At 40.8% G+C, this 27,607-nt stretch overlaps 1 protein-coding gene across 2 annotated transcripts; it reads right to left on the minus strand.

Moving 5' to 3' along the window:
* Positions 1–26,626, minus strand: LOC117401480 (ras-related protein Rab-3A). 2 transcript variants are annotated; one of them, XM_059015065.1, is made up of 6 exons: positions 26,552–26,626; positions 26,143–26,241; positions 11,028–11,255; positions 8,345–8,463; positions 4,906–5,030; positions 1–4,095 (listed from the first exon to the last, which is right to left on the minus strand). In XM_059015065.1, exons 2-6 carry the CDS (start codon positions 26,188–26,190, stop codon positions 3,905–3,907), a joined length of 711 nt encoding a protein of 236 aa, XP_058871048.1. In that variant the 5' UTR covers positions 26,191–26,241; positions 26,552–26,626; the 3' UTR covers positions 1–3,904. The 2 variants fall into 2 exon arrangements, with proteins under 2 accessions (XP_058871048.1, XP_058871049.1); XM_059015066.1 differs by lacking the exons at positions 26,143–26,241; positions 26,552–26,626 and adding an exon at positions 21,787–21,845.
* Between the last annotated feature and the right edge of the window lie 981 nt (positions 26,627–27,607).

Genomic DNA, 27,607 nt, shown 5'->3' on the forward strand with positions numbered 1-27,607 from the left:
TTGACCTTTTTTTGATATTTTTATTTAATTTTCACAACATGTACAGCAAATTAGGAAATGTTCACAATCTACCATTTTTGACACTTATTTTTATTTGAGTTTTGTACAGTTATTTGAGTAAACTACTGCATAATATAAGTTAACAAACTTGTCTCTTATTTTTTTCCCACAAAAATGATAATGAAATCCATGTAAACCAATAAAACAGGACTTTGCAGCACTGTCTAAAACCTGAAACAAACAAGTAACACCTCACAAAGCTGGGGGTGATCCAGTAATACATCCTCTCCACAGGAAACACAGACCCGACCTCTTACTGGAGATTGCAAGACTGCAACTAAGCAGCCAGGACCTTAGGAACTATATGCAATCCTCACACAAGTAATATTGTATCCGGTGTCTATATAATACTGTTGCTATGGAGACAGTCTGTTGCTATGGAGCCCTTTATTCCAGCTCCAAAGCCAATTGGAGCTTATTCACAAATAATGTTATTATTCACGAAACTATTCTATTGCTAAAGATGATGCAGTCGAGAAAGCTTCATCAGTGTCTGAGTATACTTTACTCAGAAAGCCAGATATAGAAACGTTAATAAAAGCTGAGCTGGGCCTGCCTGTCACTCCCTGGACACTTTATTAGGAAAACTTGGGTAGACCCTCCAACATGAAAATATGCACCTGGTTTGTCATTGATTTTCCACCCAGAAATGTCTTTAATGTCACGCTGTCAAGACACTGCCTACAATTTCAGAATATTTTAAGAAATATTAATTCATATTTGAGCTAATTGTAGGACAGATTGCATGCATCTGAAGATTATCCATAACTTTTCAATCACAATTCTAAAGTACAAATTATAAAATACAAGAAACTCTAGTCAATAGACCAGCATTTATGGCTAGTGCCTTAACTGGTGGACTTAGTTACCCTAAATACTGTACAGTACGCTGATGAGACACTGCTCTCACATACTGTACAGAATGACTTAATGTATCTGAAGTTGGGACTTTTATCAATTCAGGTAAACTGAGATATTTGGTGAGCAAGTGAGAGGGTTCTGAGTTGGGTAAAATGATCAATAAAAAGTACCTGGGTCATTCTGCATTCATCTGACAATAACCCTCCCAAATTAGTACTTTCTGGATTAGCTTAAAATGTTTGCAGCTCAGATCAGTGTATGTTTCAGTAACATGCCAGGGGAATTTGCATAAAGAAACTGTCAAAATGGTTGTATGCCTACTATGGTGGCCAGACAGTTTTACAACTAAAAATAAATACATAAAAATCACTGAGGAGCCCTAAAACGTTTTCAATCCACGCACTGTCCAGGCTACCGTCAAACAACCTGGTTTTATATTGCTTTATTAATTATAAGAGAAAGAATCATTCACAAGCAGGTCTAGATGCAAAAAGAAACAGTTACAAGCCTGGGGGAAAGGTACAGCACAATTCACAAAGGGGGACAGCGGCTAATTCTATTTACAGTTTGAATTTACAAAAGGAAGACAGCATAGAGAGCCTGGGGAGAGAGACACTTATACCACATGAAGAATGAGGGAAATGGGGGGGAATTGTCAGGCAGCTAGTGAGACCCACGCAAAACCAGTCACATTCCATCACTATCCGACAAACACTAACAGTCAGTATCCTGACATGGTCACGTTATCATCTAACGCCATTTAAAAAATATGTATTCTGTTCAGGATAAAAAGCCAAACCAATGCCTTGGTTAAGTGTTTTATTAGACAAACCTTTACTTTTTTCTACCCAAGATGTGATTCAAGCTAAGCTTGCATTAACTGCAGAGGGCTTGTCATCATTCAGTACCCATGTCAGACTGTAATATACAAACTGGAAAACTATGGCAGATCATAATAATCCATCAGTGATTTGCTTTCAATTGTAATAAATAGCACTGTTTGGCCAGCAGTGCAGTCATTACAAGCCTGCATATATTATTAATACAGACATTTGTCTCTGACAAAACAACCAAGCCAAAAGAATAAATACCTGTGCTTTTCGTGCTCCATGCTGTCTCTTATTTTAGTAATGGAATGTACAATGATAGACTACAGCTCCAAGCGTAATTATAAACCTTGCAGATAATCTCAGCCAATCACGGTCCTAGCAGAGTGGTAATGTGCCCGCTTTAGAATCTTAAAACTCCCAAACCAGCAAACCAGACCAATCCTATAAACGCATTTTAAAATACATTAATGCCCTCTGCAGCTGTCCTTAGACAACTGGCCTTGTCTTTAAAACAAAAAGGTATTTACATATTATTTCTTTGACTTCTGCTTGATAACTTTGAAAAAGCCACAGCACTTGAAAAAGTCAACAGCATTCTGGAAACTTTGTTCAATTAATCCAAACTGTTGTTAAAGAAGAGTTCAAGTTAGTATTTCTCATTCCCTAGGGACACACGGTTTGGCTTATTAATCCCTTCAACAGATGCTTTGAAAAAAGAATTTCAAGGTGTTAGAAACATGCATAGAAAGCTTGTAAGTGGAGATACTGATGAAGTCTGGCCTGTAACGGGTGCTAAAGGTTTCGAAAAACAACTCGCTACTGTACCATGCCACTGCCAACAATGGATAATGCGTGTCCATCGCCCATCATGCAATGGCAGGACTGCAACCAGAAAACTATTGATAGGACTCCTAAACGGAGTTCAGCAATGCATTCAGGTTAACGGGTCTATCAAAACACTGCAAGACGGGACACAATAAAACACACAAAACAAACCATTCATTAATAACAAATAACAATAAGTAGCTTCAAAGGTCATTTGAATTGTTTTTCTTTCCATGGCTGTTTCATGGGGTTTGTCATTTCGAGTGGCTCTGTTGAGCACTTTTCTCTGTACCTGCCTTCCCCTGGCTTTGAGATGCTTTTGTTTGGAGAATCCTACGTGGCAGGACTGAACAGACTTCCCTGTTGCATTCAGATCATGTGATTGTTCAACCGGTTATCCCCACTACACTCTCTCTCTCTCTCTCTCTCTCTCTCAATGTAAAGAAGGTGGGGCCAGTTGAAAAGTCGCATTGTCACATGATTGAAATGGAATGAGGAAGGCTGTTCAGTCCCGGCACTTAGGATTCTCCAGACAAGACCAAAGCCAGGTGATTGCAAACACCATGACACAGTAATGTAAAACTGACGCTGCTCTCTTTATATGAGATCATGGTTCTGAATACTGGTGTAGAGTGCTGCTGTACTTTGTTGGTTTTTTTTGTATGCTAGTCTGTTGTTACATTGTAAGGTGATAGGAGCCATCTGCACTGGTCAAAGTCATAAAATACGCAAATATAAAATTATTAAAATGATTCCAAGAAAAAATATTGATCTCAGCAGTTCCGAATATTTCCGCATCGTGTTTTAGCTGATGGGCCGCACTATGCAGTGTCTTCAGTTTCATGTTGGTGTCATGCTTGTGTGGATCAGTATAGGTGACAGAGGTAAACCACACTAAGCACTGTTCTACACGGCACAGGATAGGCTATTAAATTACCCTTAGATTGTCCAACACCAATAGACTTCCATACTATAATGAAAAGTAAAGTCTGTCCTGAACCTAGACTTAGGTTTAAAAAAAAAAAAATGTAAGCCTCAGATATATTATATATTTAATATATATATTTTAAATTGTATTAATATATACGTCCCCTATATACATTTTTGAGGTCTTAAAAGAATCCACTACAACACTGGAATTGTTTTTCATAGAATATACTTGGTGGGGGGATACTGTAGGCTTGCTATGTAATCCTGTGGAATATTGGAACATTGGCTACATACAGAAGTAAGGTCCCATTGGCTATTACTACTGAGTGTGGGTGTATATATTCTATTTTGTTCTTTCCTGATGGTTGTGGTATTTGGGGCAGGGGGACAGGGGGTCTCTAGCAGGCACAGTCCTGGTGCGGTGGTGGGGCCTGTTCGGTGAGCTGGGGTCCCGGTTTAGCTCCGGTGACGGCAGGGTCTGCAGCGTCCAAGCTCTCCGACATCTTCTCACAGATAATGTCAACGAGCCTCTCGAACGTCTGCTTCACGTTAATATTGTCCTTTGCGCTGGCTTCGAAAAACTCAAATCCTAAAAGCAAGGCCACAGAAACACATTCAGGGAGCCGCACAGAGTGATCTCAACACAGAGATCTAAACTAGGGCTTTCATAGATTTAACATGCAAACCCTTTCAATTCAAACAGAATTAGAGTTAAATACAAAGAAATCAACACTTATTAATACAAAATAAAATGGGAAGCTTTGAACCTTTCCTGTGCCTTTGACGAAAGGTCTTATTGTGAATATATTGTAAATCAAAACGGCTGTATAAGTGTGCAGCCTACAAAAAACAAGCATGGCTCATGTGAGGATGACTTTCCAGCAATCTGCTTAACGAGAACTCCTAAAAAAGTAAAATCTAAATATACAACACACACACTAGAAACTGTCTTACAATGTCATTTGTACAAATGTATCAAAGATTAACAAGGGTTCTTCAATTTGGTCTTTTTAAGGAGTGCACAAGATACCATAATGAATCACACTGTATTTGCAAAGTTAGAAACTTTTGCTTAAATTCTACATGGTAGATAAATATATAACTGAATAATGACATTAAAATACTATGCAAAGGATTTGAAAGTTGAGATGTATTGTCCATCCAATTCATTTGCTTTCCTATAGTGTAATAGTGGTGAAACCTGACAATCTGGTTTCATTATGTTTCCATGAAGAGCTCAAAACAAATACTTGAATCAGCAAGTTCAGTGATTCATTTGTGTATTTTGTGCTCTTCTGAGGAACAAACACCCAAACCGAAGAACCCTATCTGTTAATAAATGAATATCTGTGTAATATTTGTAGGCACTAATCCAGCTCTTGGCAGTGTTGATACATACCAAGGCTCTCAGACAGCTGCCTGCCCCGCTCTGCCATCACCACACGCTCATCTTCCATATCACACTTATTACCAACCAGCAGGACCTGAGCGTTGTCCCATGAGTACGTCTTGATCTGTGTGGACCTGCGAACACAAACAACAGCCACGATCAGGCAGGACACTAAATGCACTGCACAAAATGAATGGGATGTGTCACAAAGACGGCTGCAGGGAGGAACTCAGACCAGAGAGAGAAACACACAGACAGACGGTGATGATGAGCTGAGTGCAATGGCTGCACTCAGCGTTTATTAACAAAATAAAAAGGTTTAACAAACAGTACACAAAACAGGACACGGCACTTGCGCCAAAATAAACAGACATACAAAACGACTAACCACTAAACAGACGGTGCAGGACAGACGAACAAACACGGTGAGTGAAAACACTTATCTTTACGATTTTACTTTACTTTTACTTTATAATACCCTCCGTCTCCTAACCCGTTCTCCACTCACCGAACACCAACCCCCAGTGAGTGAAAACATGCAGCTTTTATGCAGTTGTACCGAGATTCGATTGTTAGTCAATCATTCAATTGGAATCTCGGTACAACTGCACGTGAATTAATTAAAGTGCAATTCCCCGTGCTCACATATTACTTTTTACTTGCACGTGATGTGATGTGCCATCCCCGTGCCTAAAGTGTGGAGTCTAGGGGTGTAACGCTAAGGCTATAATGTCCCAGTTAGACCCCACCTAGAATACTGTGTCCAGTTCTGATCACCTCAAAAAAAGACATTGTGAAGGTACTGAGAAGGGCAGCTAGGCTGATCCCAGGACTGAATGACCTAAGCTATGAGGACAGGTTAAAAGAATGATCTCTTATCAGCTAAGAAAAAAAAAAGAGGCCAAAAAAGGGGCTTAATTGACGTAAAATCCTAAATGGTAAAGATAAACATAACCAGTGGTGTAGTCGAGCAGGAACGGGGCAGAACGCTGCTCCGGTCTATTTTCTGTAGGCAGCAGTGGTGTAGTCGAGCAGGAACGGGGCAGAACGCTGGTCCGGTCTATTTTCTGTAGGCACCAGTGGTGTAGTCGAGCAGGAACAGGACAGAACGCTGCTCCGGTCTATTTTCTGTAGGCAGCAGTGGTGTAGTCGAGCAGGAACGGGGCAGAACGCCGCTCCGGTCTATTTTCTGTAGGCAGCAGTGGTGTAGTCGAGCAGGAATGGGACAGAACGCCGCTCCGGTCTATTTTCTGTAGGCAGCAGTGGTGTAGTCGAGCAGGAACGGGGCAGAACGCTGCTCCGGTCTATTTTCTGTAGGCAGCAGTGATGTAGTCGAGCAGGAATGGGACAGAACGCCGCTCCGGTCTATTTTCTGTAGGCAGCAGTGGTGTAGTCGAGCAGGAACGGGGCAGAACGCTGCTCCCGTCTATTTTCTGTAGGCAGCAGTGGTGTAGTCGAGCAGGAACGGGGCAGAACGCTGCTCCGGTCTATTTTCTGTAGGCACCAGTGGTGTAGTCGAGCAGGAACGGGACAGAACGCTGCTCCGGTCTATTTTCTGTAGGCAGCAGTGGTGTAGTCGAGCAGGAACGGGACAGAACGCTGCTCCGGTCTATTTTCTGTAGGCAGCAGTGGTGTAGTCGAGCAGGAACGGGACAGAACGCCGCTCCGGTCTATTTTCTGTAGGCAGCAGTGGTGTAGTCGAGCAGGAACGGGGCAGAACGCTGCTCCGGTCTATTTTCTGTAGGCAGCAGTGGTGTAGTCGAGCAGGAACGGGGCAGAACGCCGCTCCGGTCTATTTTCTCTAGGCAGCAGTTGTGTAGTCGAGCAGGAACGGGACAGAACGCTGCTCCGGTCTATTTTCTGTGGGCAGCAGTGGTGTAGTCGAGCCGGTGTTCCACAGAACCATGCCTCCCCATATGAACTGCGCATGCGTTTGCACTTTTTTGAATCTGTTATAGCTCCTCCCCTGTACACCACCTTACTGTATGTATATTTCATTCAGGGTCCTTCTATTTACATTCAGAAGCAAGTTGGTGACGAGCAACAGTGACAAAATCCTGTAACTTGACGAATAACTAAATCTCACCTGTGGCATTAAATCTATAATTCAAAAAATGCAATAGTATACAAGTTATGACAAAATGTCAAAAATGCCCAAATGATGTTAAACATTGAATTTACTTCACTATAAAAACACAATTGAAACAGAGTGACACGTGGTGTTGTGTAGTCTATTACTGTTCCACTCACCTAAACATCAGTTTAATGGTTTACAAACTCTTAAATAAATCACAGACCTTATGAAAGAGACAACGAGACACACGCTCTCTCTGAAAATGTGATGCCTTCTCAAAATAACCATCGCTCAGGCAAGGGTATGCAAAACAACTTGAGAACATTTCAGTTTAACCTGCTACCGCACATACCCCACCACGATCTCCTCTCCCAGGTATCATTACAGGCGATGTCCAATCAGTCCCTGGTTCTTATTTATTGTAGGCTATTATTTACACCCCTGTATGAAGTGGTTATTCCAATATTATATTAAATAAAAAGAGCAGGGCATGCATATTCCATGTATAATACCTCGGCAGTACATATTCATCATCAACTCCCAGGCCAAGTAACAGTAACGTGGAGGTGTGGTGTCATGGCTTTAGCTATGAGAATGTGTCTGTGAGAGGCATGGTTCTATGGAGCATCGGAACTTGCTTAATTAATACACAAGCTCAAATGACTCGCATCTCCCGCGAATACACCACTGAAGTTATCCCTAGACACTATGTAAATGGAACCCGAGCTAAGTTTAGAATAGAGCGTAGGACAGGTTTTTACAAACAGAGTTAAAAAATGCACTGAATAGCATAGCAAATGGAAGTAGGATCTAAAACTCATTTACAAACGATTCTGTCCTATCAAATGAGATCCCTCTTAATCCACCATCACCTATGGAGGTAACATTCATGTCTACCTTCAATCAATGACAGCTTCCAGGCAGATCTAGCAGGCAGATCTCTTTGCAGTCAGCGCTGTGCTTTGAAATTATCACCTCATCAGCCTTTCAGCCTTGGGGGGGGGGCTGGCAGTGGAACTGCCTCCCTGCCTATCCCTCAGACTGTGCTAAAAACAGCCATACCAGGGAGGCCTCCACTGTACAGAAGCATGAAGGAGGTGTGCACCTCACTGCATAGAAGCATGAAGGAGGCGTGCACCTCACTGTATAGAAACATGAAGGAGGCGTGCACCCCACTGTATAGAAACATGAAGGAGGCGTGCACCCCACTGTATAGAAACATGAAGGAGGCGTGCACCTCACTGTATAGAAACATGAAGGAGGCGTGCACCCCACTGTATAGAAACATGAAGGAGGCGTGCACCTCACTGTATAGAAGCATGAAGGAGGCGTGCACCTCACTGTATAGAAATATGAAGGAGGTGTGACACATACCAGTCCTGCACTGCATTGAAAGACTCCTCGTTTGTGATGTCGTACATTAGAATAAAGCCCATGGCTCCTCTGTAATACGCTGTTGTGATGGTCCGGTACCTCTCCTGGCCAGCAGTATCCTAAAAATACAGGAATAAACAGCTTTCACCGACTGAAACAGAAAACTAGACATGACACACCTTGTGTGCAGCTCAGCACAATGGAGAAATGATCAGCTGCTAGATCTACACAATAGAAATATTGCAGTGAGCACTCCTGATCTACTCCAGTCTCATTGCAAGGGAGGAAAGGTAGCACATATTAATAGCACAGCTGCTAACAGATAGAATAAACACAATAACAATGCTGTACAAGCAGCAGTGTAAAATGACAGCTATGACATGGTCATTATCAGTAAAAGGAAATTCATGACTTGAAACGCACACGAGTCCTTGCACCCTGTCCTGGGTTTCAGAACTGCCTTCAGTGAAGTATATTATTAGAAGGATCAGGTGCCAGGAGATTGACGTTATATACATTGTTGCTCTCTTACAACTGCATGAACAGCTCCTCTTAGTAAACCTGCAGACTCAAAGGCGAGATCATCCCATTTCCACAGCCTGGCGCTCCTGGCTACAGCAGCCCATGGTAACAAAACAGGGTGTTTCCAGGGTGCGCCCAAGCAGCTGAGCGGCTATCGGTCTGGTTTTGTATCGCATACTCGATGTAGCCAAACTGGTTTCAGAAGAAGTGTGTCATCACATAGTCAGGAGGTGGTTAAGCTCCTATTCAACCTTGCTATTCAAAAACTAAGCAACGTTAGCCAAAAGAAAAAAAAGAATTCTTCCCTACACGCCAGGAGCTGCACAGTTAAGGCATTTCTTTACAATGTAGGTTCATTCAATGGGGTCTTGATAAGGCTGTCTAAACAAAAGCAAATCCCTTGACAACAGCTAACGCAACGAGATCTTGTTTTTATTTTTCTGTGTGTAAGAATAGGCATTTCAGAGAGCCAGCCTATTCAATACAGCAGGGCCTCCTGAGTGCTTGTCATCCTATTCAATACAGCAGGGCCTCCTGAGTGCTTGTCAGCCTATTCAATACAGCAGGGCCTCCTGAGTGCTTGTCATCCTATTCAATACAGCAGGGCCTCCTGAGTGCTTGTCAGCCTATTCAATACAGCAGGGCCTCCTGAGTGCTTGTCATCCTATTCAATACAGCAGGGCCTCCTGAGTGCTTGTCAGCCTATTCAATACAGCAGGGCCTCCTGAGTGCTTGTCAGCCTATTCAATACAGCAGGGCCTCCTGAGTGCTTGTCAGCCTATTCAATACAGCAGGGCCTCCTGAGTGCTTGTCATCCTATTCAATACAGCAGGGCCTCCTGAGTGCTTGTCAGCCTATTCAATACAGCAGGGCCTCCTGAGTGCTTGTCAGCCTATTCAATACAGCAGGGCCTCCTGAGTGCTTGTCAGCCTATTCAATACAGCAGGGCCTCCTGAGTGCTTGTCATCCTATTCAATACAGCAGGGCTCCTGACTGCTTGTCAGCCTATTCAATACAGCAGGGCCTCCTGAGTGCTTGTCAGCCTATTCAATACAGCAGGGCCTCCTGAGTGCTTGTCAGCCTATTCAATACAGCAGGGCCTCCTGAGTGCTTGTCAGCCTATTCAATACAGCAGGGCCTCCTGAGTGCTTGTCAGCCTATTCAATACAGCAGGGCCTCCTGAGTGCTTGTCATCCTATTCAATACAGCAGGGCCTCCCGAGTGCTTGTCATCCTATTCAATACAGCAGGGCCTCCTGAGTGCTTGTCAGCCTATTCAATACAGCAGGGCCTCCTGAGTGCTTGTCATCCTATTCAATACAGCAGGGCCTCCTGAGTGCTTGTCATCCTCCGGTACTGCACTGTAATCTGCTCCATGGCTTCTATTTACAGCCCTTTCAGTGTTCACACTGGCAGCCTCCCAGCTCCTCCAGGACAGATTGAGTTACTCAGTAACCTATAACAAATGCTCATCCACTAACAACCCTGATCTCACAGACAATGAAATTGCCTTCCGAAAACAACCATGTCTATACTACAGTAAGAGTCCGTGCATAACTATCACACACTCACTGTCAGCACACATAGTAATACTAAAAGAAACATTTATTTGACAAATGGTTTAAGTAGTTCTCAATGTCTTCAGAAATTGCAGAAGTGTCTTTTAGAATTACTGTACAAATGAATTCCCGTTCCCCCATCCAATTGCCTATTAAATATCTAGGTTTAGACAAACACCCCTTTAACAACATGTTGGTACTGTTATTAAATATACCGCACTGAACCTATTGAATTACAGTTGTCTTTTTGCAAAGGCACCTTGTGCTAAATTAAGTCAACATGGGAAGCAGCGGATTGGTTATTGACAAGAAAGAAGCGAGTGAAAGGGTGGGGCCAATTTCACCCTCCAGGTGACCCAGGAAGTGCAAGATAGTTTTAAAGCACAACTTACAAACAGAGTTTCCTTTAACCCTAGTGTAGTATCAGCTATCATGTTTTAAAATGCAAATAAATGTTTGCTAAAATATGTTTTTCTTTCAAAACTGCACACTTGAGACCTAGGACTGGATGTGCATGGCAGAGGAAAGTATTGTGTTAACTACAATGACTTATATATATATAAAAAAAAAACAAAAACAAATCAAAGCTCCAGACTGCCTTACCCAGATCTGCAGTTTTATGCGCTTCTCGTTCCTGTAGATGGTTTTCACTTTGAAGTCGATGCCCACTGTGCTGACGAAGGCTGGCGTGAACGAGTCGTCTGCGTAGCGGAACAGGAAGGAGGTCTTGCCCACGCTGCTGTTCCCAATGATCAGGATCTTAAACATGTAATCAAAGTTCTGATCCGAGGACTCCTTCTGCCCATATCGCGCATCTGTAGCTGAAGCCATCTGCAACGAAACAAGAGACGCTCCTGCAATCAGCTTCTCTATTGCACAACACTGGGGTTTCATTACTGTCTGCCATAGAAACCCAGAGATCCCGTTCAGAATTCAGCAATAGCAACATCCCCTGCTTCAACTGGGAATACACAATTAGAGCTATTGAAGGACATACAGAGGCTTTGAACAATAATCAAATAACGTTATATTATCAATAATATATTAAGTCTTTATTATGTAAATTATAAGCAATAATCATATGCTAGCTGATAGCTGTGTTCCTGCTAGTCTTTTAAAATCTAAAGAAATCAGCAGCACTATGCTCCTCTGTCTTCCTACAGAGGACTGGTCTGTCTATAAAGAGATGCAGTGATAGAGAGAGAATTATTTACAACATGATTTATGATGATCAATTATTACTTTATCGTCCAACTCAAATCCAGGTTCTGATACTCTCAATGCTAAAGGATGTCCTTACCAAGTTCCGTTCCCTGGATTTATAGAATGGTTTTATCCAACAGTGATGACACTTAATTGGGGCATTCTTATTTAAATATATATAACCCTCAGAACACATAAGAACGTCTGTATGTACGTTACAACGCTGCCACTGTTTCCCAGGCAGTCAAAGCCTTTTAATATCTCTGCAAAAGTCAAAATGGTGACAGTAAACAGTGACTTTGAACAGAATCTCAGAGTTAGGAACACCAAACTTACGAACTGACCTGTCAACTTTCAGTTGGAAGTATGCAATCACTCAACCATGCGTGCATGCATGCCTCAGCAGCCAAAGTCAATGTCAACCAGCACCTCATCAAAAAATGGGGCTCTGGTCTTTCACCTCAGTAGTCCTATATCTTTCCATGATATTTATTATGAGAGAGTATTGCTAGTATGCATCTAATTATTTCTTTGTTGATGTTACAGGAACCGATTTATTCTGCTGATGAAGTACACTTCACAGATACTAATGCATATAATAATTATACAAACGAGTATCCGAAACAGTGGACGATAGAAGATAGAAGTAAGTTTACCACATCACTCACCCTGTATGATGCGACTGCGACTAGATAAAGACGTTAGCATTGATGAGAGTTTGAAGGGCATCTGCTTTGAAATCTATAGCACAAAAAAGAATTTCTAAAAAGTGATATGACTTTTTGTTGCACTGTTGTTATAATGCTGCAATTGTAAAAATAATATATATTAGTTATACTTATATAATGCTACCATTGGAAAGAAAGGATGTTTTGTTATTTATATTGTTATAATGCTACAATTGTAAACACATTGTTATTTTGTTATTTAAGTTCTATTGAAATAATATTCAGTTTTTCATAATAACAATAAAAAAGTGACTATTTTTAAAAATAAGGAAAAAAAAAATGTTTTGAAAACTGTCCAAATTGTTTATTTGTGGCCTAAGAATGAAAAATCTGCAAAAAAATAAATAAATAAAATAAAATAAATGGGCAGCTGGGTGGCTAATTATCCACAACCTGCTGTGCCCCAAATGCTAATGAGAAGCCTTTTTCACACTGTGTTTTACTTACGTGAAGGTGAAATTGATAAATTCATGATTTAATTAAATGAAGAGTGTAATTTCCATAATTACACTGTGTTTTTCCCCCAAGATTACCCCTAAAGATAAGTGGTTGATCCTATATCCTATACTACTAGAGTGCTCTACAGTATGGAGAGTGGAGTTCTCTTTCCTATACTGCTAGAGCGCTCTGCAGTGTTGAGTGGAGTTCTCTTTCCTATACTGCTAGAGCGCTCTGCAGTGTTGAGTGGAGTTCTCTTTCCAATACTGTTAGAGCGCTCTGCAGTGTGGAGAGTGGAGTTCTCTTTCCTATACTGCTAGAGCGCTCTGCAGTGTTGAGTGGAGTTCTCTTTCCAATACTGTTAGAGCGCTCTGCAGTGTTGAGTGGAGTTCTCTTTCCTATACTGCTAGAGCTCTCTGCAGTGCTGAGTGGAGCTCTCTTTCCTATACTGCTAGAGCGCTCTGCAGTGTTGAGTGGAGTTCTCTTTCCAATACTGTTAGAGCGCTCTGCAGTGTTGAGTGGAGTTCTCTTTCCTATACTGCTAGAGCGCTTTGTTTTCGTTCCTAGAATTACATTCCAATCAGTTATAATGTTTGAATACGATTTTATAGTCTAAACTCACAAGGGAACAACAATATACTTTCATACAATAATATCAATGTAATAAGTGGAAGTTTACAGCAAAGGTTTTTCTTTAAAAAATCGAATCACTTTTAGACCTCAAGTCCCAACAGGATCAACATGACTTCTTTTTATGACACTTTGAAATCAATAACAAACCTAATTTGTTAGTCTGGAATGAAATATCCTCCCGCAACCCAACCCACGGCAGATATAAATAGCAGCTGCTGCTGGAGCAGGGCAGCATAACATTCACAGGTTATTGATTTCCACTGATAAAGGGCCGTCCACGTGTCCTCAGTATCTGCACCCAGACTGAGCATCACTACAGGCATTATCTGCACCCAGACTGAGCATCACTACAGGCAGTATCTGAACCCAGACTGAGCATCACTACGGGCATTATCTGCACCCAGACTGAGCATCACTACAGGCAGTATCTGCACCCAGACTGAGCATCACTACGGGCAGTATCTGCACCCAGACTGAGCATCACTACAGGCAGTATCTGAACCCAGACTGAGCATCACTACGGGCAGTATCTGCACCCAGACTGAGCATCACTACAGACAGTATCTGCACCCAGACTGAGCATCACTACGGGCAGTATCTGCACCCAGACTGAGCATCACTACAGGCAGTATCTGCACCCAGACTGAGCATCACTACAGGCAGTATCTGCACACACACTGAGCATCACTACAGGCAGTATCTGCACCCAGACTGAGCATCACTACAGGCAGTATCTGCACCCAGACTGAGCATTGCTACGGGCAGTATCTGCACCCAGACTGAGCATCGCTACGGGCAGTATCTGCACCCAGACTGAGCATTGCTACGGGCAGTATCTGCACCCAGACTGAGCATCACTACAGGCAGTATCTGCACACAGACTGAGCATCACTACAGGCAGTATATGCACACAGACTGAGCATCACTACAGGCAGTATATGCACACACTGAGCATCACTACAGGCAGTATCTGCACCCAGACTGAGCATCACTACAGGCAGTATATGCACACACCGAGCATCACTACAGGCAGTATCTGCACCCAGACTGAGCATCACTACAGGCAGTATCTGCACCCAGACTGAGCATCACTACAGGCAGTATCTGCACACACACTGAGCATCACTACAGGCAGTATCTGCACACACACTGAGCATCACTACAGGCAGTATCTGCACTCTACAGTTTGCTGTTTCCTTCTTGCCACTGAGTAGAACGATTGTTTTGATACTTTTATTCAGACATTATAATCAACTAGGAAATTACTTTTTTTCAACTTTTAGTAGGAACCATTTTCCGTAATGTTATACTGTGCATTTACCATAGTTTACCATGGTATGACATGTTTTTAATATGCTTTACCATACCTCTCTATGCTTTAGGCTACACTGCTTACCTATGCTTTACCATGCTTTCACTGTGCTTTATTACACTTTGGTAAGCTTTTACTATGGGGAACTTTTATAAGGAAACATTGCAGTGTATTCAGATCAAGCTCCCACCTGCAACAGTGCTGGTGATTGAAATAAGTGAGAGGGAACAGAAAAGCAGCGTTGTTGCAGGAGGGAGCGTGATCTGGATACACTGCAGGAGGAAGCGTGATCTGGATACACTGCAGGAGGGAGCGTGATGTGGATACACTGCAGGAGGGAGCGTGATGTGGATACACTGCAGGAGGGAGCGTGATGTGGATACACTGCAGGAGGAAGCGTGATCTGGATACACTGCAGGAGGGAGCGTGATCTGGATACACTGCAGGAGGAAGCGTGATCTGGATACACTGCAGGAGGGAGAGAAAATCTTTCTCCTGGCAAACTCTTCAGAGTAAATATTTTCCCCAGTTGATTTACTCATCTGTGTTACTATGAATTTCAAATGAATATCATGGCTTGAAACTCACACTAGCACTGTTGCCAGTCCTGGGTTTCAGAACCTCCCTTGTTCAGGTACAATATTGAAATGACCAAGTACCTGGAGTTTGAACAGTCAGACACCAGGTAAATCTGTTCTGAATAGACTGATCACACTTCCCATGACAGCAGGAGTATGTCACACCTCAGGGTTTCTTACAGGAGGCTAACATAATTCAAGGTAGTTCTGAAACCCAGGACTGGGTGCAGGGATAGTGTGATTTTCAAGCCCTGACTTATCAACTGTTTCCTAACACTGCATTGCTTACTTCAAAAAACTCTAAGATAGCAAAACATATTAGCACTGAAATAAATCACACATATTGTACAGAACAGTGAGTCTCTCCTATCTATATATAATAGATCATTTGATAGGGTGCTGGGTTTTTACCTCTGAGGAATGTTTTTACTGTAATATGGTATAAATTATTTCCAGCTAATTCAAAATCAGGTATTGCAATATTTGCTAACATTTTAAAAGAATATTCAAAGATATTCTGTCTTAGCATCAAGATAATTATGTAAAAGAGAAATCATACTGAATTCAAAATAGCTTATCAACCAAGGTGGAAAACATGGCTCAAATAAAGATACAGACATTTCTTTGAAAGCTGGGGCAATCATATTCTAAAGACTTAAAAATTCATATAAAAGCATTACAACCTCAGATTTCCTATGCTGGTCTGAATATTTGGGTTTGATAGATTTGATTTTTGTTTCTTAAATGTCAGTATACTGGATTTTTTCTTACGAAACGAATATTACAAATGTTACCGATCTGGCCACTTTCTTAGGAACCATCTACCCAATTAGATTTATCCTCGCCCTGAATTAGAGATGCTAATTCAGTTGAGCATGTGATTCCTGCAGTACAATTGAGAACAGTCTAGCAGAAATGGGGAGAGATCTACCAGCGCTGGAAAGAGGCATGCTAGTGGGTGCAGGTGGAGCAGCTGCCACGGCAACAAGGACAGTCCTGTTGGTTTGGCTGCTCCAAGAGTCACCAGAGTGGATCAGCAATGACAAAGGGAAAGCCAAGAGAGACAGCTGCGGCTGCAAACAGCGACGGACAGCGGAAAAAGAAACCAGTCTGAAATCTTAATGACTGAATGGATCTCCAGCACCATGTGGAGTCGATGCCTTGTGTCAAGGCTGTGGTCAGGGTAAACAGTCAGTGGCCCAAACTAATATTAGGGACAGATCCTAATAAAGTGACCAGACATTTTTTTTGCCAGTTTGATCTTTACTTAGTGCAGTGGTTTTCAATCTTTTTTTAAAAACTGCACCCCTTCTGTCTGGAGGTTTCAGCTCTAGTGCCCCTTTATAATTTTCTACTGAATGGTGCCACAGTTGCAATAAAATGCAAAATAGTCTGATTAACAAATTTCAAAATGTTCCCCCGTCATTTAATATAGAATTTATGTCATAACAGTTTGGGACTGACAACTGTTAATCACCTGTGTTCGCTATAATAATTCAGCAAAGTTATTATAAATAATCTGAAACAGTCTGCACTGTAATCCCGTTATCATTTACTTCCCATCTCAGCATAACTGTGTGTGACATTTAACATGTTTACAACATCAAAAACATTAAACTCAAGATAAAACTACAATAACTAACAATGATCATTTTTATGTTGGCTTTAATAACAAGTTAATCCAAAGGGACTCGGTAGACTCTTTTGTGTTTTCTTCCTTCGTTTTTCTTTTGCAAAACAGGATAAATCTGGATGTACTCTATCAAACACCGAAAGAAACAAATTCAATCAGCCACTATTGCTGTTACTAAATAAAACAAAAAACCTCGAGTTCGAGTATTGTGATTAGTATTTATGTTAAACGAAGCATATGAACACAAAGATTTTGCTTCATTGATTAGTATTCAATTACACCACAAGTTGAAAACTGTAAAGTTCATAAGCAGAGCTCTGCATGGGCAGAATCGCCAGACGCCCGCTTCACCCACCCTAATATCAGAGTGGAATTCTGCTCAGTCGAAATCATGCATGCGTTCAGGTGGATGATCATTGTGAAACTACACTATACTAACCTCTGAGCTGCTAAACAAAAATGAAACATTTATGCACAGTGGTTTAGAGATAATATACAGGTAGTGGACAAAAAAAATGGAAACACCAATGTAAAGTCACTTAATAGGGCGTTGGGCCACTATGGTATCCCGCTCTGTGGAGTTCTCGGCGGACCGTTTTTGATGAAACTGGCTGCTCGCGCCACAGTTTGAAATTTGCAGTCAATTGATCTGCAGTTGCTTGCCTGTTTTGCCTTGCACTTCGAATTAATGCACGGATATCACAATCCTGGAGTATGCGCTTCCGCCCGCTGTTGCCCTTTGCTGATGATGTCTTTCCCTCGGAGTTCCATGCCAACATCACCTTAGACACCGTTGCTCGTGAAACATCAGCAAGTTGAGCTGTCTTGGTCACTGAAGCTCCTGCCAAACGCGCCCCAACAATTACCCCTCTTCAAAGTCACTGAGGTCTCCTCTTGCAGCCATGCTAGCCATAATTATAGGCAACCAGGCCTGTCCAGCATTTTTATACATGACCCTAAGCATGCTGGGATGTTATTTGCTTAATTAACGCATGAGCCAAACCTGTGTGGAAGCCCTTGCTTTCAATATACTTGGTGTCCCTCATTAACCCAGGTGTTTCCATTTTTTTGTCTGCTACCTGCATATCATTAAAAAAAAAAAAAAAAAATTCAAGATAATTATTTTCTTTCATGTTCATTTTTTATTTTTGCATTTCCGAGTTGTCCTGCATACCCCGTATGACCCCCTAAAAGTACCCCTAAACCCCTGCTTCAGTGTATAGATATAGCTCTATTTGAAAGATTTGAAATGTCTGTAGGAACATTTGTGATGACTACAGAGGACAGTTTATATCCCAACGCACCAGAATCGCACGTTATTATCAAGTAATCCTTTTAGAAATGTGACCTGATTTTGCATGAACAGAAAGCCAGGAAACAATATTAAAAACATCCAGCTGATTCCTTTTGTAATATAACTCAAGTACAGTCGGCCTGCAATACAGGCTGACATCGCTAACACAAGCCTCTAGCTTCAGCATTGTGTTGTTTGGTAATACAGCAGCACTGAATTTATTTTGGTAGCAGTAAATTGTATAGAAAATCAGATCTGAGTGTTATACATTTTCTATCTATGCCCCAAATATCGAAATATGTCCGTCTCACCCCCCAAAACCAGACAGAATTCAAGCCCTTTGCAGTTTATTTCAATTGTTTTAGACTATACTTCAAATGTGCAAAAATAATTCCCAAAAAAAAGAAAACCTTCACATTGTATATCAAGACCAAAATTTATAATCTGTTACAGAAGATTTAATTCCTTAACATTTGACAGTGTACCGTTTAATCTTTCATTTTGGATGAGAATTTTAGCATTAACACTTCATTTTCACCCTTCGTTTTCATCTTACCCTTCTCCCAAGTTAAAGAAATCAGATGAACCAGTACTGTAAGGTTGGCCTTGTCTAACACGAAACCCCAGTGTTTATTTGCTCCTTACAGCTCTCACAGCTGACTGGAGGTGGGGTGGGGCAGGGTGGGGGTAGGGATGTTCTTTTTTATGTTAGAGAGTGCTCTTATTTCGTATTTTGTATATTGTCTTTGTATATTTGTTAATTCAAAGAAATGTTACATTTTATTTAGCTTCTGTGTTGCTTCTAAATGGGGAGCACAGTTTTCCAATACAGCCCAATACTGCTTTATGCATGCTTTGTGAAGGAGTGTTTTTTAAAGCCCATTTTAATTAAATCAAGAATCATGAATCAAGAATCTCAAAATTAAAAATGTTAATTTAATAATTAACATAATCCATTTCATTTACAATCCACTTCTTTATTTAGTGTCATAAACCAATGTCCTCTCAGTTTACAATTTCATTTCCGGACTCCAGAGCACAAAGCCCAGCCCTGCAGGTGTCTGCTTAAGCGCACCAGGTGCGTGGCCAGTAGGGGCCGCTATAGCACCCTGCCAGTTTTGCCTCCCTATCCTAGCACCAGAGCCAATGCGACGCTCCCTGTGCAATCCCCAGCGAAGACCAGCAACCTGGCACAGCCAGGACACAAGCCTTCCCTGACTGCGCGACTCCCCATGCACACAAACGTAGTCACGCCTTTGAATTTATTAACTTTCTTTTAGTATTTCTAATATCTCTGTGCTTAATCAAAATATGTTAATTTGTGCATTAGCAGAATACTTTACTGGAGAATCTGGAAAAAAAAGAGATATATGACTAATATTTATATTTGCACATTTTGACAAAATTTGAAAATCTTGAAAAACCCTAAACCACTAACGCACCTGAGACTCATTCAGGACAAGCCTGATGGTGAAAGAAATATCCAAATAGCCTCATATTGAGAAATAAACATTTCAACAAACCCCAGTCCCACCCAGCTCAGTGAATCTGCACAGCAGGCAGGTCCTGCTGACTAACTCTGTGTTCAATGTCTGTGTCATTTCAATGAAACCAGCTATAGCCACAGATACTGCTGGGATGCCAGGCTCTGTTTCTGTAAAACTACATGTGGGGGTATGGTAGCTTCCAACTGACAATGGTATACAGGACCAGAGTCTTGTTTCCTAATCACAACGTTCTGGGTTCACATTTTCAGATCTAAAGCCTACATCCCACTGTACCTATTTTTAGAATGAAATCTCAATACCTCTCTAGAGATATTAAAGGCAATCAAGCAGAGTTGTGAAAAGCTTAGTTTGCTGGCATATGCTTTTCAGGAAACCTTTTGCAAAAAAAAAAAACATGTTAAAATTTTGAAGAGTCTCTGATAATGAATAGAATATGATCGGGGGTGGGGGGGCAGGTACCCCAAATATCTATTTATTAGCAAGGCATAGAAAGAGTAGGTTCTTCATTTGAACCCCAAAATGCAATGTTGACTATCACTGACGAAAGACTTGATATCCCCACCCAGGCACGCTATAGCAGTGAAGGACATGTGGGGTACCACTGCACTTGTAAAAATGACCCTTAATGACAGCATTCCACTTGTGACAGGAGCGTTCTCATGAAAACCGTTTGCATGTTGTAAATGATAGCAATAATATATCATGGGATGCCAAGATCGGTAATCTGTATCTACGGAAAGAAGAATCCATTTTATATTTATTTCGATATAACAATCAACACACAACACTAATAAATACAGTCTACAAATCACATATGATTATGTGAGTATCGAAGTGTACGCGTTTTTTAAATTCCGCCTCTCAAATCCACAGCGTGCCTAACCCAGACTACGGTACGCAATTGCTAATTCATAAAATATAGCCGCAGGTAAAGCGAATGCGCTATGATGACTAAAACTACATATTTTAAACAAATGTACACCTTTCACAATACTAATCAAATTGGAATGAAATGTATTAACACAATAAAAGTAAAAAGCGCACAGATGCCAGACCAGCCATATATCAGTGTCCAACATGAATAGGACAGGGCTCGCTCGGCGCCGCACAGTACAGTAACCCCATACCCTGACCAACGGGAGAGAAGGGGCTGCACGCTTCACTGAGTGAGGTTACAAATGACTGTCCGTGCAGGGAGGCTTCAATTGAGACAGACGGGCTGAGGCTATTAAATCACCCAAAGAATGAATATCCTTCTATTGTTCACGACATATCTATCTTACAATGAAACTTTAAACATGCCCCTGTAACAGTAAACCGGAAAAGAAGAACCTATGCAGAATGCACTGCATCCATTGGAGCATCCCAAAGCCAAGCAAAATATTACATTACATAGAATGTATACCCATATATTTTATTATATATATATATATATATATATATATATATATATATATATATATATATATATATATATATATATATAAACACAATTTGAAAAAGGTAATAATAATAATAATAATAATAATAATAATAATAATAATAATAATAATAATTTTGTTGTATTTTAATTAAACATTTTATCAGGTTTAGGCATCTTTAATGTACATATTGTGAAGAGACATGATATGGACTGCAATAGTATTATTAGCCGTGGCTGTACGGCAATGTGTACGTGTTTTTTAAATGAATTATGTTAACGGAAATAAAGATGATTTGATAAAAAAACAAAATTGACATTTTTCAATTTCCACTGAACCTGCAAACCCGCCATTTTATCCAACGGAAAACACAGATCATTCTCGTAGTCTTCAGTAAAATAATGGCTTGCTCTGGGTTAGCGAACATTTCCTCTCTATTTAGCATCCTATGTCAAATGAAGGTTACTTGTCCTTTTTTTGTGTAAAACAACCGTTTCTTTCTAACGCTCATATTGAGAGGAATAACAATAATATGGTAATATGGATCATCTCGCCAAATGATGAGCAAATACATGGATACATATATAATTTTGTAACATTATTTGAATGCTTACCCTATATTTGCGTTTCAGCTCCTATTGCACCAATGCAGCAGTTCGTCTTGCACCTGGAGAAACACAACGTCATTTGATTGACAGCTGCAGACCAAGAGGCGGAGTTCTTGGTGACTAGGGGTTGATTGACACCGCAGAGCCTCAATGGAGACGCGATATTACCATGGGTCGTAAAATATTTATGACGCACGTCATCTATTATTCATAAGCAGCCAGCTGAGCTGTCAATAATTAAAGAGAAAAAATAGTAATATAAATTCTGACTAGAATTACTCGACAGTTAGATTTAATACAATACAGCAACCATGCTGTCAGGGAGAGGACTTGATTTCGAGACTCTCCTCTGTGGGTTTGTAAGGGTAGGTAATTGGAAACGTCATCATTATTCTTGAGTAATTATATGACATCTTATTTAACATGTTTATATGTTAGGTTTTGTAGAATTGATGCACAACTTGTATCTTGCCAGGGTGGGTAACTAACTGCAAAAGTTTGACCTAATAATTACTAATATTTTCAAACTATCTTTTTCACTGCTTGTGTTAATAGTACAGTTACTGACTTATTTACTGTATTTATTGGTTTGTGTGTTTGTTTAACCAGGAGGGTTTACATTGAGAAAGTCCTGTCAAGATAACACACTAGCAAGTGTTTACGTTTATTAGAAAAATATTGAGTTAATGTGGAAATGTGGAGTCGTGGATACAGAAGCACCTACCAACTGAGCACCGGCTCATGTGGCTGGTGAAAATTGACTTGGAAAAAACGAGATGACGCTTTTATATATAACAGGAGTAACACATGAATCAGTCAGGTGTGTACTAGTACTGCAGACAAGCGTTTCAGATGGGTTCATACTGCATGTAATATACACGGCTTAGCCATGTTATTAGGACCTGTACTTAATATCACAGCCTTGACTGCGCATGGTTCAGCACCACATGTTACTGGAATGTGTCTCGAGGGAGCCATTGGGTCATTCAGATTTTATGTAGTTGGTGCAGAGAGCTAGAAAGGGATCTTGTGTGACGAATGTGTCGTTCAGGTTCATCCCAGACATGCTCAACTGGATTTAGATCCAGGGATTGTGGTGCCCTGGAAGATGCCTGAAGTCTCTGTCTTGCTTCTCAAACCCTTCGCTCACAATCCTGGCTCGGTGTATGGGTGCATTATCCTCTAGAAAGAAGCCATGACCTTCAGGGTAATTTGGCTGTTGGGTGGACTTCATTTCCTCAACCTTCCAGAATAATGTAGGGACCCACTATATATACCAGGAGAACATGCCCCACACCAGAGTGATGCCAAATCACTCAGATAGACCGGTCCTAATGAAGTGGCCAGGCAGTGAATGTTTCATATTTCCATGATTTCCACTGACTTCATTCTCAGTTTCAAGACATAATGATGGCTATTCTTACTGTAGGTAATGCGAGTACGGTTGTTTCTGCTGAGTTATGTTAATCACAGTGTTAGTGCATCTGCAGAACCACTTTGTCTTTTCATGTAAATGGTTGGCAAACAGAATCTGTATCACAAGTTCTGAATTAGAAACAAAAATGAATGATGACTCATTTTGCTGGCATCTTAGATCACGTGCACATTATCAAAACTGAAGTGCTTGTTTTTTGCTTGGATATATAAGGCAATCTATCAACCCAGTACTCCAAAATGTGTTAACTTGATCCCAAAAATGTACCACAGATTGTGCATGAAAATATCTATTATTAAGGGGCGTAGCAGAAGGCATTGAAGGGGCAGGGGGGACAATTTCACTTTCCAAGTGAAATTATCTTGGAAAGACAAGACCGCCTGAACATATCATCAATCAGGAAACAATACAAAACAAAGCCTCAGAAATATAAAGGACTCAAAATTAGAGTTGCTGACCATATAAAACAATACATGGCAATGCATAATTGGATATGTGGTATCTAAGGCCTGGATACCATTAGGTAAGTAAATGGGGTGTTAGTATTATGGTAAAGTATATATTAAAATGACTTACAGTATGTGGAATAACATACGTGTTACACACTGTGTAGACAAATGGTTTCTCATGAACTTTTTACTGAATCCATATTAAATGCATGTCAAATCCAATTGATCTGAGGCTTACTGAATCCTAAAATGAATGGACATATATCTTGCCTTGCACATATAAACCTATGTCCTATTGTACACTCAAATAAAGCTGATGCTTATTTAATTATTAAAGCGTTATCTTTGCTGTGTCCCGTGTTGTCCGTAGCACAGCGTTGTATTTTTAAAACTACTCTCCTGAAAATGTTTAAATGTATAAATCAACTGGGGGACAACATTTTTGAACGTGTACTGAGCGTGTTCGCCAGGAGAAAGATCATTTCTCTTCTAGGATCGCAGCGTAAGAAAGATCATTTCTCTTCTAGATCACAGTGTAAGACGGATCATTTCTCTCCCAGGACCGCAGTGTATCCAAGCCCTGCTCCCTCCTGTAACAATGCTGGTTTTCTGTAACACTGCATCTCTGGTACTTTCGTCTGTGTGCGGTATTGCTATGATGTATGTCTGTTTTTTAATACATTTTAGGGGTTTTATTCTGTTACTGGATGAAAGTAGTTCCTTAAAAAGAAGGATTTTTTCCCTTTGTTTCCTTGTGCTGCAGAAGGTTACCCTTCCCAGTTTCTGGTGATGATCTGAAGATTTGTCCCCCATACAGGACATGGCTGGAGGGTATGTTCTCTGAAGAACACTACATTAAAATAATATTTGCTGTCAGATTTGACATTTTTAATATAAGAACAAAAGTTATGAACTAGAGGAAGCCATTTGGGCTATTGTTGCTTGTCCAGGTCCTATAGCTGAAAAATGTGTCAGGTATTCAAGGATCCCAATGATTCAGCATCAAATAACATGACTAGGCAGCCCATTCCATCCCCTCAACACTCTCTGTGTGAAGAAGTGTCTCCTATCCTCTGTCCTAACTCTCCACCTATTTCCAACCTGGTTTCTGTGCTGTGCCTAAAGCATTGGCTAGGTTGTTCAACAAATAAAACTTACTTAAAACAGTATATTTGTTTTTTTTTAAGCTAAAATGTTTTATTATTCGATATGCATGTGTAGATATAGGTGTATGTTTTTAAAACTATCAACTGGTGTATGCTATTGTGTGTTTAACAGATTGTATACCACAAAAAAAGTGTTTTGTATGTTCATGGTTTTCAGAATGGAGATTCCTCCCAGGACCGCCCCTTTAGCAGGGGACTTTGGGGGAAGGGCCAGCTGCTAATAATTGAGTTAGCCTTTGGTTTGAACTCCCTGAGGGAGGAGTGCAGGCAGCTGATCAATGGATACAGAATGCCACAGAAATTTAGAGAAGACTTAAAAGCAGCAGGACCACTGAACAACTGGCCTTCAGAAAGAGAGGGTGATTATAAATCAGGAAGGCTGCATGCCCCTATGTATTGATCACGTGAGTGCACATTTTGCAGGATGATACATTCCAAACAGAAGACTTTGCAACAACGTGCTGCCCTCTAGTGGATCACCAGGATGCTGCAGCAGTGCTGTGAGCACATTTAGAATCAGCAGTGCTTGGAAGAACCTGCAACACCAGCAGTAGAGCACCAGAGACTGAGAATATGGTGCAGGTGGAACTAGGAAACACATGTTTTATTAATCTTTATAACATCATTTATAAACCACTAATCAAAAAGGTATCATGCTTAAACAAATAACACACTTTCTATAATAGGTATTTAATGATGTTTATATCACTCCAGAGTAAAAAAAAAACACATCTCTAAAATGGTACACATTTTGTATTTCAGTTGCTGTAACTCAAAGCTAAAGAATATTTGAATATTCATTTAAAGTCAAAGAATATTCAAACATGAAAGCTCCATATCCACCCAGCCCTAGTTCTTAGTACTGTGTGTGTGTGTGTGTGTATGTATATTATATATATATATATATATATATATATATATACACACACACACACACACAGAATTATAAATGGCCAGATAGTCAGATACTGTATTAACATTGTCATGCATTTTCATACACAATCATATATGCTGAAACAAAGCGTCAGATATGAACACCTGCACCTGCAATCGGATCACATATTCATTTACATTCTCAAAAATGTACACCTGCCTTTTGTATTTGAACTAAAACAATGCTGTTTTGTTATGTTTAAGCAATTATGCATATACTCGTAATTCATTAAGCATTTTATTCAATTATCTAGCGGTCATGAAGGCCGTTTGGGGCATTTCTTTAGCGTTGCATGGCACTAATGCACGCAGTGTACTTCATTTCATAAATGCCTAGAAGTCTACTAATGTAAAACACTTCAGACTTGCAAAAGCTCACCTTTTTGTTTAACATGAAGTCCCAGCGGCTCGTGACGACGAGGCGCATTCCCCTCAGGTCTTCAAATTCCTCGCCAATGCAACTGCAGGACAGCACGGCCTGGTTACGGAAGAGACCCACTTCAAACTTTGTAAGTCCGTTTTAATTATTATTTACTTTTATGACAATGCGACACGTCTGCTGCTGTTCTCGTGTCTGCTGGTTTTTGTTTATTTTTGCGTGACTGTTTTGCATGCTTGCGTTACAAAAACGAGTGTCTGTAAATGTTGTAAGGTGTAGGGTTAGTTGCATCCGGTTTTACTAAATGTAGTAGATTGTATTTTCACTGGTACCGGTGTCACGTGTCTCTTTAAACTCGTGGCCTCTTTATCTAACCTCAGAATAAAGAAAATAAATATATTTTACTTACAGAAAATACTGTACTGGTGCTGCACTGAGCGCGGCACCGGTCTTTTCGGTCTACAGTGCAGAAACCGTTTGGGGAAAATAAAGGACAAACGCAGCACCCAGGTGTTATGCATGACTACCAAGTAAAACACTTATCAATTATAGTTCCAGCATTTTTTATCCTGGAGTAACATGCGAAAAATCGTGCTTGGTACCGGTAGGTTAGGCATTATTTAATTAGTTTGTTGCAATATTGCACAGGTTTGCAACAACACCTTAGGACAAGATTGGCAGTATTTTTTTTTATAGTAATTGTATTACACAATTCAAATGGTTTTAAGAGTTACAGTACTCTTGTTCCTTTCTTCGCACTGTTGTGGTTTCATTTTAAAAATAAAACTGTCACTATACATAGTGTGTATCGGTCCTTATTGACCGCACTCTGAAACTGACATACAATGGTGCCGGGAGTGCGTGGTGTTTAGGGGAGTGCGTGGTGTTTAGGGGAGTGCGTGGTGTTTAGGGGGTGCGTGGTGTTTAGGGGAGTGCGTGGTGTTTAGGGGGTGCGTGGTGTTTAGGGGAGTGCGTGGTGTTTAGGGGAGTGCGTGGTGTTTAGGGGGGTGCGTGGTGTTTAGGGGAGTGCGTGGTGTTTAGGGGGGCGCGTGGTGTTTAGGGGGGCGCGTGGTGTTTAGGGGAGCGCGTGGTGTTTAGGGGAGTGCTGTGTTACTTGTTTTTGGAGAACTTGGTCAGTGAAGGTGAATGCCCAGAATTGTTTTGTTTAACCTTTTATTTTGTCCCTTGTGTCTGTTTATTTGTTCCTGTGTTTTTTTTTTTTGTTTTTTTTTTTTGTTTGTTTAATAAAGTGTGCAACAGCGCTTCACTGCAGCTTCTGTCTCGGAGTCTCTAATTCCTGCTGGTAACATCTTGGGCCGTGACGCTATCCTGTCACAGCTGGTGTCAGTGGTGGGATCCTAGAGACTGGACTGAAGTTTTAAAAAAAAATGGATGGATCACTGGCTTTTGAGATGGAATAAATGGTATATAAATGGTATATAAACACATGTTCAATTGTATAGAA

The sequence above is a fragment of the Acipenser ruthenus genome, chromosome 49, assembly GCF_902713425.1.
Source record: "Acipenser ruthenus chromosome 49, fAciRut3.2 maternal haplotype, whole genome shotgun sequence".
In the NCBI taxonomy this organism is placed as follows: Eukaryota; Metazoa; Chordata; class Actinopteri; order Acipenseriformes; family Acipenseridae; genus Acipenser; species Acipenser ruthenus.

Excerpts from the sequence above, each read along its gene's own strand:
- LOC117401480 (XM_059015065.1), bottom strand. The coding sequence starts at position 26,190 with ATGCGCCTCGTCGTCACGAGCCGCTGGGACTTCATGTTAAACAAAAAG. Across the intron at positions 5,031-8,344 it reads TTCAATGCAGTGCAGGACTG|GTCCACACAGATCAAGACGT; the intron begins GTATGTGTCACA and ends TTGTGTTCGCAG. Across the intron at positions 4,096-4,905 it reads GCAGCTGTCTGAGAGCCTTG|GATTTGAGTTTTTCGAAGCC; the intron begins GTATGTATCAAC and ends CCTTGCTTTTAG.